At 48.2% G+C, this 12,024-nt stretch overlaps 1 protein-coding gene across 1 annotated transcript in view; it reads left to right on the forward strand.

Annotated features, from left to right (window-relative positions):
* Positions 1-6: 6 nt before the first annotated feature.
* Positions 7-12,024, forward strand: part of RAB11FIP4 (RAB11 family interacting protein 4 (class II)) — a gene marked incomplete at its 5' end in the record, with an annotated part of 131,961 nt that continues 119,943 nt past the window's right edge. The window contains one exon of the mRNA XM_006874229.1: positions 7-105. Coding sequence (XP_006874291.1) covers positions 7-105 — 99 coding nt within the window. The remainder of the gene's footprint in view (positions 106-12,024) is intronic.

The raw sequence follows: 12,024 nt of genomic DNA on the forward strand, positions 1-12,024 counted from the left end.
CGCCGCTTGCGCGAGGTGTTCGAGGTGTGCGGCCGCGATCCCGACGGCTTTCTGCGCGTGGAGCGCGTCGCGGCGCTTGGACTGCGCTTCGGCCAGGGCGAGGAGGTAAGGGGGCCACCGCGGCAGGAGGGGCACCCGCGCCTCACATTCCCGGGGGGCCTCGGTTCCCCACCCAGGCTCTCAGGTGGGCCTTCTGGCAAGCTGGGCCTCGCCACTGCCGTCATCCTGCGTCTCCTCTACCCAGAGCTTCTCAGCTTTTCCACCTGCCGGGGCAAGCCCCTCCACCTCACAAACCCAAGGCAGTGGTGGCCTTCCTGGGAGAAATCCCTTCTCCCCTGCCCACTTGGACTGCCTGTGCCAACCCAGACCCTGGGCTCTCTCCTGCCTTAAGGGACCACAGGTCTCCACCATTAATGCCTGTCTTGCGGGTGTCACCCAGGGAGGCCTCCCTGCCTATTTCTGTCCCTGGCAGAGCTGGTCCTTCTGAGGGGTCTACAGTGTTGAGGACAGAGGAGCTGTCAGAAGCTGGCCTCAGGACCCCGCCCCCATTCCTACCCTCTGGGGACTAAGAAGCAGAGGTGCCATGCACCCCACTGGGCCTAGCCAAGGGGTGAAGGGGACACCTAGGAGTGCCCTGAAGATCTGGCACCTTAGAAGAAGGGGTCTGTAAGAGCTATCGTGGATTCTTGGCTAGTGCCTGTTAATCCTCCGTTCAGGTCAGGTCTGGCTGGAAGCTGGTGGTGTTGACTGAGGCAGGCGGGTGAGAGCCAAGCTTGGGGAGAGAGTCCCCCAAGGGTGGGGCCAGGCCTGTTTGGGAAAAGCAGGCACACTGTTGACTGTTAGCAGGGCTGTAGTCATGGCCAGTGGGGGTGGGCTGAGAGACATCAATAAATGCCCCAAAAGACCAGTGTCTTCAGAGCCACCTAAAGCCTTGGGCCCTGCAGGCAGAGCCTGGGGCCACTGGTCTCAAATCTGTCCTGGCTGACCGGTGTTTCCAGGATAGCTCAAGACTGGCATCCTATAACATGAGAGAAGGGGCCAGGTTGGGCCTGAGCCTCTCTGCCACTGGGCAAATGGGAGGTCATGGACTATCCACAGGCACCTGGGCATGGGCCTGGGAGTGCCTGAGAGCAGAGGGTGGAAGGGAATGAGCAGGCTTCAGGAGTGAGAATTCAGATACCCCCGCCCAGGAAGCTCATGATGTAGTCTGTCAGAGCCTGCCAAGCATTTTCTAGGAGTCATAGCCCACCCTTCCCCTCGGTGGGGCTTTGCTCACAGTCATTTTCTGCAGCAACCATGATCCCACTCCTCTCCCCAAGGCCAGCCACACTCCTCCCCACCTTGGACAGTGACTCCGAGTAGAAGCCAACCACAGGTCTCAGCCAGCCTGCTCCCAACAAGCCTGGCCACCTGATCCCAAGGCTGGACAGCTCCTGTCGATAGCTGATCTTCCTCAAAGACTCTAGAACCCAAACCTGCTTGTCACTTAGTCATCCCAGTTCTGCACAGGGACTCACATGGTTCTCTCTGTAAATATTTGAAATCAGCGACCATACCCCCACTTACCTCCTTCCCACCCACTCATTCCCATGTACCTCAAAAACCCAGTTGCCATTAAGTTGATTCCAACTCATGGAGAACCCATGTGTGCAGAGTGGAACTGGGCTCCGTAGGATTTTCAAGACTGTGGCCTTTCAGAAGCAGATTTCTTCTGATGTACCTCTGCGTGGTTTGAACTACGAACCTTTCAGCTAGTAGCAATGAACTGTTTGTGTCACTCAGGGATTCCTGCATCTTCCCTTCTAAGAATGTTCCCCAGTTCCTGATGTCCCCTGTTTCCATACCACCTACAGGGGCCAAACTGCTGCCTTCTGACCCTGGAAATCTATTGATTTATTGTGTGACTCACTTTTCCTAGAGATATCATGAAGGGTCTGGACTTGGACACCCTTCCCCACACCCCAGGCTCAGCAGCCCCGGCACTTGACATAGAAGTATAGAGCTCACGGTGTGGCTGCCTTTTGGTAGAGAATGGTGTTTCACATACTCCACTATGGTGACGTTTCTGGGCACCAAAACCCAGGGCTTTCTCAGGAACCACTGCCAAGCCAGAGATCCCCGACCTTGGGGTGGGTCAGTGATTTCTTTCTTGTTAAAGTACGGTCATGTATTATTAGAGAAGCAACTTATGTGTACTGCATAAAATGAGAAACTGTGGACAAGCAAAACCAAAAATATTACCTTCCCATATCCTAGAGAACAGGGCTGGGGCCTTGCAGAGTCATTTCTATGTGCATGTGGAGGCTTTCTTCATAAATGAGATCATACTATGCATACTGCTTTGTAACCTCATTTTTTTCCCTCCAGCATACTAGCTCCACTTTCCTGCTTCCTTAAATTTTCATGTCATTTAAATACACAGAGCTTACTCAAGATGACCACATTTGACCCCAAAATGTCCATTTTCACTGTTTGGTTCAAACCAGTTTCCTCGCCAGGACTGTGCAGTGAGTTCATCTGGTTGTTGTGACCCTTAGCTCTCTTGTTGTAGTACAATTCCTATTTTTTTTTAACCAACTGTCTAGGAGATCAGGCCTGTGGCCCTGCAGCCCTAATTTTTTTTATCTGAGTCTGGTACTTAACACTTAGCCCTGTTAAATTCCGTCATTTCATCTCACCATATCTGCCAATAGAGAGAATTCCTAATCCTGCCTCTGGGCTCTCAGATGCCGCACTGCCTGCAGGTTGGAGAAGCGAGTGCTTTGTGTGTCTCAATCTGCAAGGCTGATTAAAAAGTCAGGGCAGCACCACGGACAGGGCCTGGGAGTTGGTCAGGGGTGGTTCTGCTGACACTGCATGGAAATTCCTTTACTTGACATCTCTGCACACCCAGACTCACATCTACATTTCAAGTAGAAGCGGCATGAAGTGATGTGTCCTCACAACGTTCTCTCTGCCCTGATAGTTCCTCTTTCATTTGTTAAATGTCCGGTGGCAGCATCAATTTCCCCACCCACTAGTGCTCTGGGGTGGGTAATTGTCATTCATTAGATGTTGGGCTCAGTGAACTGCTCAGAGATAACTGTCCACACTTTACCGAGTACCTCCAGGAGACCAGGAACACCAGGAGCAAATGCTTTGCAAAAATAAAAATATAGTAGGTTTCAAAGCAGAAGATAAATGTAAGTGATATAAATGGTGGAATAAATAAATGATTGAATAAGGGAGACTAGATATAACTTCAGATACTTTATATAGATATTCTCCCCTTGGGTGGCGAGCATAGCTCTCTGCTCCCTCAGAGTGCGATGCACAGTGGCTTCCTTCTAAATGATACAGTCAGGAAAGGAACTTTATGGTGGAGCGAGAGGCCGACAGCCAGTGAGAAATCATGTAGATTGTATGGGTCCTTCATATGATGTGGTGAGAATAGCACTTTTCCTCCAAGAACCCAGAACCCTCGTCTAATTACTAGAAAAACACCAGATAAATCCCAAATGAGGGGCATGGTTCAATATAGCATTCCAGTACTCCTCAAAACTATGAAAATCATCAGAAACAAGGAAAATCTGAGAAACTGTCACGGCCAAGAGCAGCCAAAGAAGATTTAGCAAATATATGTCACATGGTATCCTGGATGGGAGTCTGGAACAGAAAAAGGACATTAGGTCTAAACAAAAAACTAAGGGATTCTTAGTAAAGTATAGATTTTAGTTAATAATTGTGGCATGCTGGTATCTGATATTTCCCAACTCTTTTGACCTAAATTCATAATAGAATTAAGAAGACAATGAAATTAGATGTATACCTGTAATGTGTAAGACACTAAGCTTGATATCTTATTTTAGCTTCATTTTCTTGACTATTGGTTAGTGACAGTCAAGCAGATTCCGACTCACGGAGACCCCGTGAGTGTGTGTGGAGAAGTGGGATCCATAGGGTTTCTAGGCTGTGACTTTCTGGAAGCAGATTGCTAGGTCTGCTTTACAAGGTGCTGCTAGGTGGGTTTGAATCACCAATCTTTCAGCTAGTCGTTGAGTGCTTAATTGTTTGTGACACCTAAGGACTTAGCATAACCTTTTAATGAATACAAAGATGGGAGAGAAACCATTCTCTCAACCCTAAGTGTTTATAATTCAGTGGGAGCAGAATTCTAAACATACAATGATAGCTTGAACTTTCCTAACCTTTCAGGCCTCTTTGTACTCTTCCATATACTGGGATGGTTATAGTCACCATTTCTAGGGGCTTGAAGGAGCTAATGCATGGAAAGTGCTTATCCCAACATCTGTTTCGAGTGCTGCTGCTACTACTGCTGTTACCACCTTCCAAACCCTTGCAAGCATCTTGGAGAGGCTGCTCTATGCCAGGCTTGTGATGAAATTGAGGCTGAGATCTGCATCAGACTCTGTCTAGCACTGCTATGCCAGCTCTTCTTTCATCTTCCATCAGCGCTCAGAGAATGTTTGGGCCACATTTCTCTGCTATGTTCTTCTCTTATTTTCAGGTTGAAGCCCAGAGAGTGCTTTTGGGGGAAGGGAACTCAGCTTTAGCCAACCGGAGAACAGTCTATAATTTCTCCCTTGTTTATAGCTTCCCCTGGTATGCATGTGGAGCAATGTGCCTCCTTATTCATATTGAGCAGGAAATAATGGTTTTGATTGGGCTCCTCAGTCACATGATCCCTTTGGCCTACTGACTGCCCCTAGGGAAATGTTGGGTGCCCTTGGCTTCACCTGGGTACTTGAACTGTCCAAGAGGTTGAACAGACAAATCAGTAGCCAGCCTGGGCTTGGGTTGGTTCCTCTGAGATCCATCGATTTCCAAGGGCAGAAGAACCCTGAATTCAAGCTGGGTTCTGCTTAGAAGCCAGGGGGGATTGGAGATTAGGAAAGAAGCAAAATTATGTCCTTCATACCTGTGGCTGGAGCTTGAGAGATGGGAAATGACCGGAAGAAAGGTTCGAGGGAGGCAGGACGCAGACCAGGAAAGTGCCACCGTTCCGTATGGGTGGCCAGAAGATCAAGGCAGCCAGGATCTGATGTGAGACTGAGAACAGAGATAAGCAGGGAAGGATGGAGGCAGGACCACCCTCAGAGCTACAGACACACAGTCAGGGTAAGAGAGGACAGGGTCTTGGGTGGTGACGGGGTGGAGCATTGACAGGGGTGGGGAAAGCTCATAAAGTCCCAAAGAATCACACCTGAATGGTGAGTTTTAGGGAACTCTTAGAAAACAAGACTTCCTCCATGTACCCCACCCCTTCCTAGCCCAAGGCTATGGTACAAGGACAGAACCAGTAAGACGGAAGGAAAGGGGGTCCCCTGACCCATGTGGAGAGTAGGATGGGAGTGGGCAGCACAGTGACTATTTCCTTCTTGTGCTTTGTCCCCATCTGGGTTCACCCTGGACTTGGAAGACATTGTGGAAATGAGGCTGTGGTCACACTCGGGGAGAGGATGAGCCCCAAGCTTTGGAGATGGAGTAGGGTGTACTCAGCACCCTCGAGCCTCCAGCTGTTTTGGGGGAGGGATATGTAGGAAAGGTATCTATGATCGGTCCATCTTGTAAGGCATTCTGATCTAGCCTGAATCTACTTGGCAAGACAATGTTGAGTTACAACGTTGTTCCCAAGAAAATGGGAAACAAGGAAGCAACTGGGGTTTGGAGAGGTGGTCCATACTTCTCTTGTTGACTTCAGAATGGGGGATGGCTGGACCTGGGTTTGGGGTAAGAACCAAGTCTTCCAAACAGTAAGACATGCTCTTGAAAGAGCCTCACTGGATGGAAAACCTTAAAACAATGATGGTGTTCTCTGTAGGTGCCCTGTAGTTGTTCATCCCACACAGCCTCCCTGCACAGGACTTGCCCTTTTACAGATGGTTGCTGAAGATGCAGGCAGAGTAGCTCTCTGACCTAGCTTGATGGAGGCCCAGGCATTTCCCCTAGTGGTGAGAAGAGAACCAAACAGGCAAAGAAAGAGGAAGGAGATTTCAGGCAGGGGGCAGTGGAAATTGGGCAGGAAAGAGGAGCTCTTAGCTCTTCCTTGGAAGTCTGCCAAGAGCAATAGTAAGCTACCAATTCCTTCCAGCCTGTTGCTACCCCCGGGTCCATAGCTTCCATATCAGAGATCCAAGCAGGAGCCATCCAGGTGTCCATGTAGCCACAACCCAAGCTATAGCTGTAAGGAGCTTCAAGTTGCTTAGACTGAAAGCTTGGGGACTAACGTAACTCACTTGTTATGGCTAAGAAATATAGCTACAGACAAATCTCAGTGAAAATTGACAGCTTCCTGTATTGAGTGTGTGTGGACCCATGTTGAGTACTGTCTCCAGGAAGATCCCAGTCTAAGGCCATCACCTGCACAGGGCAGGCAGAGGACTGGTTTGTACCTAAACAAAAATTGAGAGGAAGCAGAAGTTATCACATGGTTCCTTCATAGTGTGACCCTTCATTCAGAGCTCATATTGCTTTAGAACGACCCTGCCAGACACAAGGACAGAACTGCCTCCGAAGGCAAGTCCATTCCATCTCAGCAAGGCTTGTCTGGCAAAGTTCTCTTTCATATTATGATCGTCTCCCAGACCTTCATTTGCTCATCTTCTCCTCCACCTAGCCATCCACTGTCTACTTGCCCACCACCAATCCATCATTTAACCTTTAAATATCTATTTATCCATCACTCACCCATCCTCCCATCCATCCATCCACCAAGCTGTCTTTCCGCCCAAACACCCATCCATTGTCCATTCATCCACCCTTCTATCCATTAGTTCCCCCATCTGTTCCCCCACCTTTCCACCAACTTATCCATTTATCCATCCACCCACCCAATATTCATGAACCGTCTACCAAGAACAGAGGTGGGGTTGGGTTCTGACATTTCCTGTGAAGTGCAGGCAGCTCCATTTGGTGACGGCACAGGCAGGGCAGGGAGGGTGAGAACTCAATCTGGAGCAGGGGGTCAGCTGGTGACCTTAGTGCGAACTCAGGAACTGGAACCATCTGACTGACTCTGATGAATTTCAGACGGACAGCAACACCCTACCACATGTCCACCCTCATTGATGTTATTGGTCAGAGGATTTCTCACTTCCCACATAGGCCATCCGGTCTAGCAAGGACTGCAGCTTTACTGAGAGAAGGGGAAGCCTGGATAGTTTGGTGGTGGTGGTAATATGGCGTGGAGTCACTGCCGACTCATAGTGACCTCGCACAGCGTTTCTAAGGCTGTAAATTTTTACAGAAGCAGAAAGCCTCATCTTTCACAGAACAGCTGGTAGTTTTGAACTGCTGACCTTGAGGTTCGCAGCCCGATTCATACCCACTATGCTACCAGAGCTCCTTTTAATAGGTGCTTAGTTTAGCGAATGGACCTGTCTCCTCTTCTTTAAGGTGGAGTCCTGGTGTGGTGCTGTTGATTAATGCACTGGACTGCAAAGTCGGTTTGATCCGCAAGGTCGCGGTTCAAACTCACCAGCTGCTCCTTGGAAACTTTATACAGGGTCGCTATGAGTCGGAACCAACTCGATGGCACTTAACAACAACAACAACATATCCGTGATTTTAAGTATTGTAGAAAAAATATATGAAAGATTATTCCTGCAGTCCACCTACTTCGTGGCCCATGTATGTATCCATGACTTCTTTGCTCTGACCCTTGTGGTCCTCTAGGTCAGCTCTGAGGGAGGGGCTTCCAGTCCCAAGGATCCCTGACCCAGCTTCTTCCCTCCCCGACCTGATGACCTGATGTATGGGTAGCTCCCTTCTGAGGCTGCACCCCTGCCCTCCATCCTAGAGTTCACCCTGGCCCACTTGCTGTTTCCAGACACAAGGCCTTGTGCAATTCCCAGGGATGAGGGTTGATACTTACTGATTGTCTTTGTGGTTTTTATTCTCCCTGAATCCTCACAACAGCCTTGAGAATCTGAGGGGTGAAGTGACTTCACCAGGATCCCGCAGTAAGTGGAGAAGCCGGTATTTGAGCCTCGGTCCGTTTGGTTCTAAAGCTGCCTCTTCAGCTACCTGTAATTGAGGACCCCAGGTTCCTAGTGGATTGGGGAAGGAGGAATGATCAGATCTCAGTTTCAGAAATCTGACGTTTGAGAAACCTCAAATCCAAGGCTTCCTCCAGCTGGCCAAGCTTGAGGAGCTCTGGGTGCTGGGGGTTGGGTAGCCCTGGAAGGGGCCTCAAGTAGAAATGGGTTTGTGATCTTCGATCTGCTGGACAGATGGACAGACGAGCAGGCTCTACTGGCAGGGAAGATGCCTGCAGTGGAAAGCACCAGGCTGCCTGAAAACCACGCCCTGAATCATGCATCTTCCTCATTTCCTGTACAGATTGTGATTAAATAGTCCCAGGAGGCAAGTGCTTCTCAGGCTGCTCAGGTTTCCTGCCTAGTGAACTTCCTTTATCCTGGGATGAGAGGAACAGCTTTGCTTGTAGGCCTAGGACTGGACAGCTGCAGACTTTTCCCAGCCACAGAGGCCCTGTGGCCCTAGCTGACCTTGACCCTTTCTTGCTTTCTATCCTCTTCCTTTCGCCTAGGGTGGCCCAGCTTTAACAGTCTCTCTGAGAAGTGGTTGGAAGCCCCTGTCTGGTCTGGCATTAGGCACACCCTGAGACCTGGCTCTACAACTTATTAGTTGTGTGACTCTGGGAAATTCACGCAACCTTCCCGTACCTCAGTCTGTAACATCCTGACAAGTGAGCGCCATCTGTATGTGTCACCCTTAACTGTAGGCTGTCTGAATGAACTGCCCTCTTTCATTCTTTTGAACACCTGCTGTGTGTCATGTTTAGGTTCGGGGACATACAGAGGCTGGGACTCCTTCCCTGAGGGAGTTCGATGCTGTGAGAAGAGCTGGGCTGGAGGCTTGTCAGCTGTGTTGAGGTGAAGAGGAAGGAGATTAGATTAGCTCTGTCCAGGAGATTGATGCAGAGCCAAGTCTCAAATAGGGGTCTCAAGGGCGGAACGAAAGGACATGAATGCCCAAGGAGAGCCCACCTGGCTGGCGGGAGGGGTAAAGGACTGACAAGGCGGGTGGAGGCCAGATGGAGCAGGTTTTTATCACAAAGACGTCGGGATAAAATGTTAAAGCGGTTTAAACTGAGGGTGGCCTGGCCCTGTGGCGTTTTAGACACACCGTCTGGCAGGTAGGGCTGGGGGAGAGGAGGCTGAGGTGTCTGGTCACTGCCTGGGTCAGGGCTGCCTCGGTTGGTGGAGGATCCAGAGAATGCATGGGGCTCCAGAGTCTCTGTGGGTTCCCATGTGGGTAACTGGGTGGTGGGAGTTCTAGCTAGGATAGTCACACACCCACCAAGCACCAGGGCTGCCTCCACTCTCAGGAATCCGATCCAAGGTCAACAGTTCCAATTATTTATACATTTAAACAGCTTGGTAAAAAGAAAGCTAATCTGTACTGAACTGTATCTATACCTTAAAACCCGTGTCCTGTCCTTCGTGGTGGCCCACATATGGGTGTACTCCGTGCGCATGAGCTATTTTGGGCCCTCTCCATCAAGGCATTTCCTGTGCCTGAGTTCCAGGCATGGGTACTGGCCTCCCGCAGTCTCTGGTAATGTCTATGCCGTATTCCATTCTGAGAATCACAGGCTGGCTGGTCAACCCCTGGCTCCCATCTGCTTCTGCAGAATCCTGTCTGCGCCTTCCCTCAGCCCCTAACTTGCAGGGTGGAGTCTACCGGGAATGGTGGTCTTCTGATGGTGTTGGGGAGGAAGGGGAGCCCGTACATTGGTGAGATCCCCAGACCTTTTACCAGCACCGCACACTGTGCTGACACTCCCCCAGTTCCACTGACTATCCCCTGGACAGCCCATGGTTCTGCTTCCAACACCACCCCTTGGCTGCCCAAGGACTGACCTCTGGTGTGGCCTTCTCAGAACCCCACCCCAGAGCGGTCACTGCCAGGAGACCCCTGCAGATATGTCCCTGACACTGTAGGCAGGATCCGGGGCCTGTTTGCCCCACTCATCTGGCCAGAGGTGTTTGAACTTCTGGCCACGGTTGCCTATTTCTCCCACCCCTTGTGTACCTCCTCCCCTTTTCTTCCCTTGCCAACTGACTTGTGTCATAGCAAATGAGAGTGTCTGCTTCTCCACATCCCTATCAAGTGTCATTTTAAATTTGTTTCTGTCAGTTTAATAAGTATGTAATGGCTTCTCAAGTTTGTTCATTTTTAATTGCTAACAATACTGCTTTTTTTTCCCCTCCATGTAACTATTTATTTTTGGTATTTATTTCTGTATAAACTGTTGCATCTGTAACTTTTGAATACTTACCAAAGGGCAGTCACTAGATTATGAACAAATTCCTTTCTTATTGGTACATAAATCAGAACAGTTAGGTATGTTCTTACTACTTCAGTTAGTCAAATGTTTGTCTTAGTGTATAGTGTGTGGTATATCTGTCTATGCATAAAAACATTAAAGAGATACTTCAAGATGCACTGAAACATTTGTATCATAATAATATACTAATAGTGATGTTCTGGAGTGCTGGTGTGGGGATGTAGGATGAGCACTGGACTGCTAACCTCAAGGTCTGCAGTCTTATTGCAAAGTTGTACTGATTTGTTAAAAAGCAGTGTATGCACCTCATATTTTAATATAATAGGATTTACAGGGACTGTTTCATAGCTATGGCTCAGACATTCATAACTCGGGGACTAGCTGTATTTTTAAACCCCTTCTCTGTTTTCAGTACTGTTTAGCATTTTCCTCTTGCTTTGTTACTTTCCTTTTTACTACTCCAGAGTTTCCTACATTTGAATATTTCTTTTTTCCATTAGATCATAGTTGTCTTGTTTCTGATTATACTGATCATTTCTCTAGTAGTTAGAACTTTATTTCTAACAAGAATAAACAAGCTATTTTGTTTTTAAAAGTCCCAACCTGTGAAAATATTTAACTTTTACCAAGTTGGAATATATTCATCATTTGAATCTATTTCTGAACCAAAACTTAATTCCATTAATTTTTTTCTCATTCTTTGTTTTTAAAATACTCAAGAGTGCAATGAACACCTATATACTCTTTACCTGGAGTCACCACTTATTCACCTTTTTGTCCATTTGCGTTTTCTTTCACTCTGTCTAGCTAGCTAGCTACATATATTCTGTCTTCACGTTTTGTGTGTTTTGCAGAGTCATTTGTAAGTGGCTGAAAGCTTGACACTTCCCTCAGAAACTCTTTAAGAAATAAGGCCAGTGTCCTGCATCAGGGCTGTACTGTCATCGCAGAGGATCTCACATTCGCTCAATAATATCGCTTATTATTCAGTCCATATTCAAGTGTCCCTAGTTGTCCTCACAATGTCTGCTATGACTGCCTTGGCTTTGTTTTGCAGGACCCACTCAGGAATCCCACATTGCTTTTGGGTGTCATGCCTCTTTTTTATCTTGAACTAGAAACTATCCCTGCCTTTCTTCTTCTTCTTCCTTTTTGGCACATCTGGGCCAGATATCCTGTTGTTGTTGTTGTTAGGTGCCATTAAGTTGGTACCGACTCATAGCAACCTTATGCACAGCAGAATGAAACACTGCCTGGTCCTGAGCCAACCTCATTACTGTTGCCTCGCTTGAGTCCATCGATGCTGCCACTTGGCCAATCCATCTCGTTGGGGGTCTTCCTCTTTTTCTCTAACCTTGTATCTTACCAAACATGATATCCTTCTCCAGCAACTGCTCCCTCCTGACAATATGTCCGAAGTATAAGAGACAAAGTTTGGCCATCTTGGCCTCTAAGGAGCACTCTGGCTGCACTTCTTCTAACACAGATCTGTTGATTCTTTTGGCAGCCCATGGCACTTTCAATATTCTCCTCCAACACCATAACTCGAAGGCATCAATTCTTATACGGTCCAGCTTTGACATGCATATGATGTTATTGAAAATACCATGGCTTGAGTCAGGCATACCTTAGTCCTCAAGCTGACATCTTTGCTCTTCAACACTTTAAAAAGGTCTTGTGCAGCAGATTTGCCTAATGCAATACGTCGTTTG

The sequence above is a fragment of the Chrysochloris asiatica genome, unplaced genomic scaffold (genome assembly GCF_000296735.1).
Source record: "Chrysochloris asiatica unplaced genomic scaffold, ChrAsi1.0 scaffold00266, whole genome shotgun sequence".
NCBI lineage: Eukaryota > Metazoa > Chordata > Mammalia > Afrosoricida > Chrysochloridae > Chrysochloris > Chrysochloris asiatica.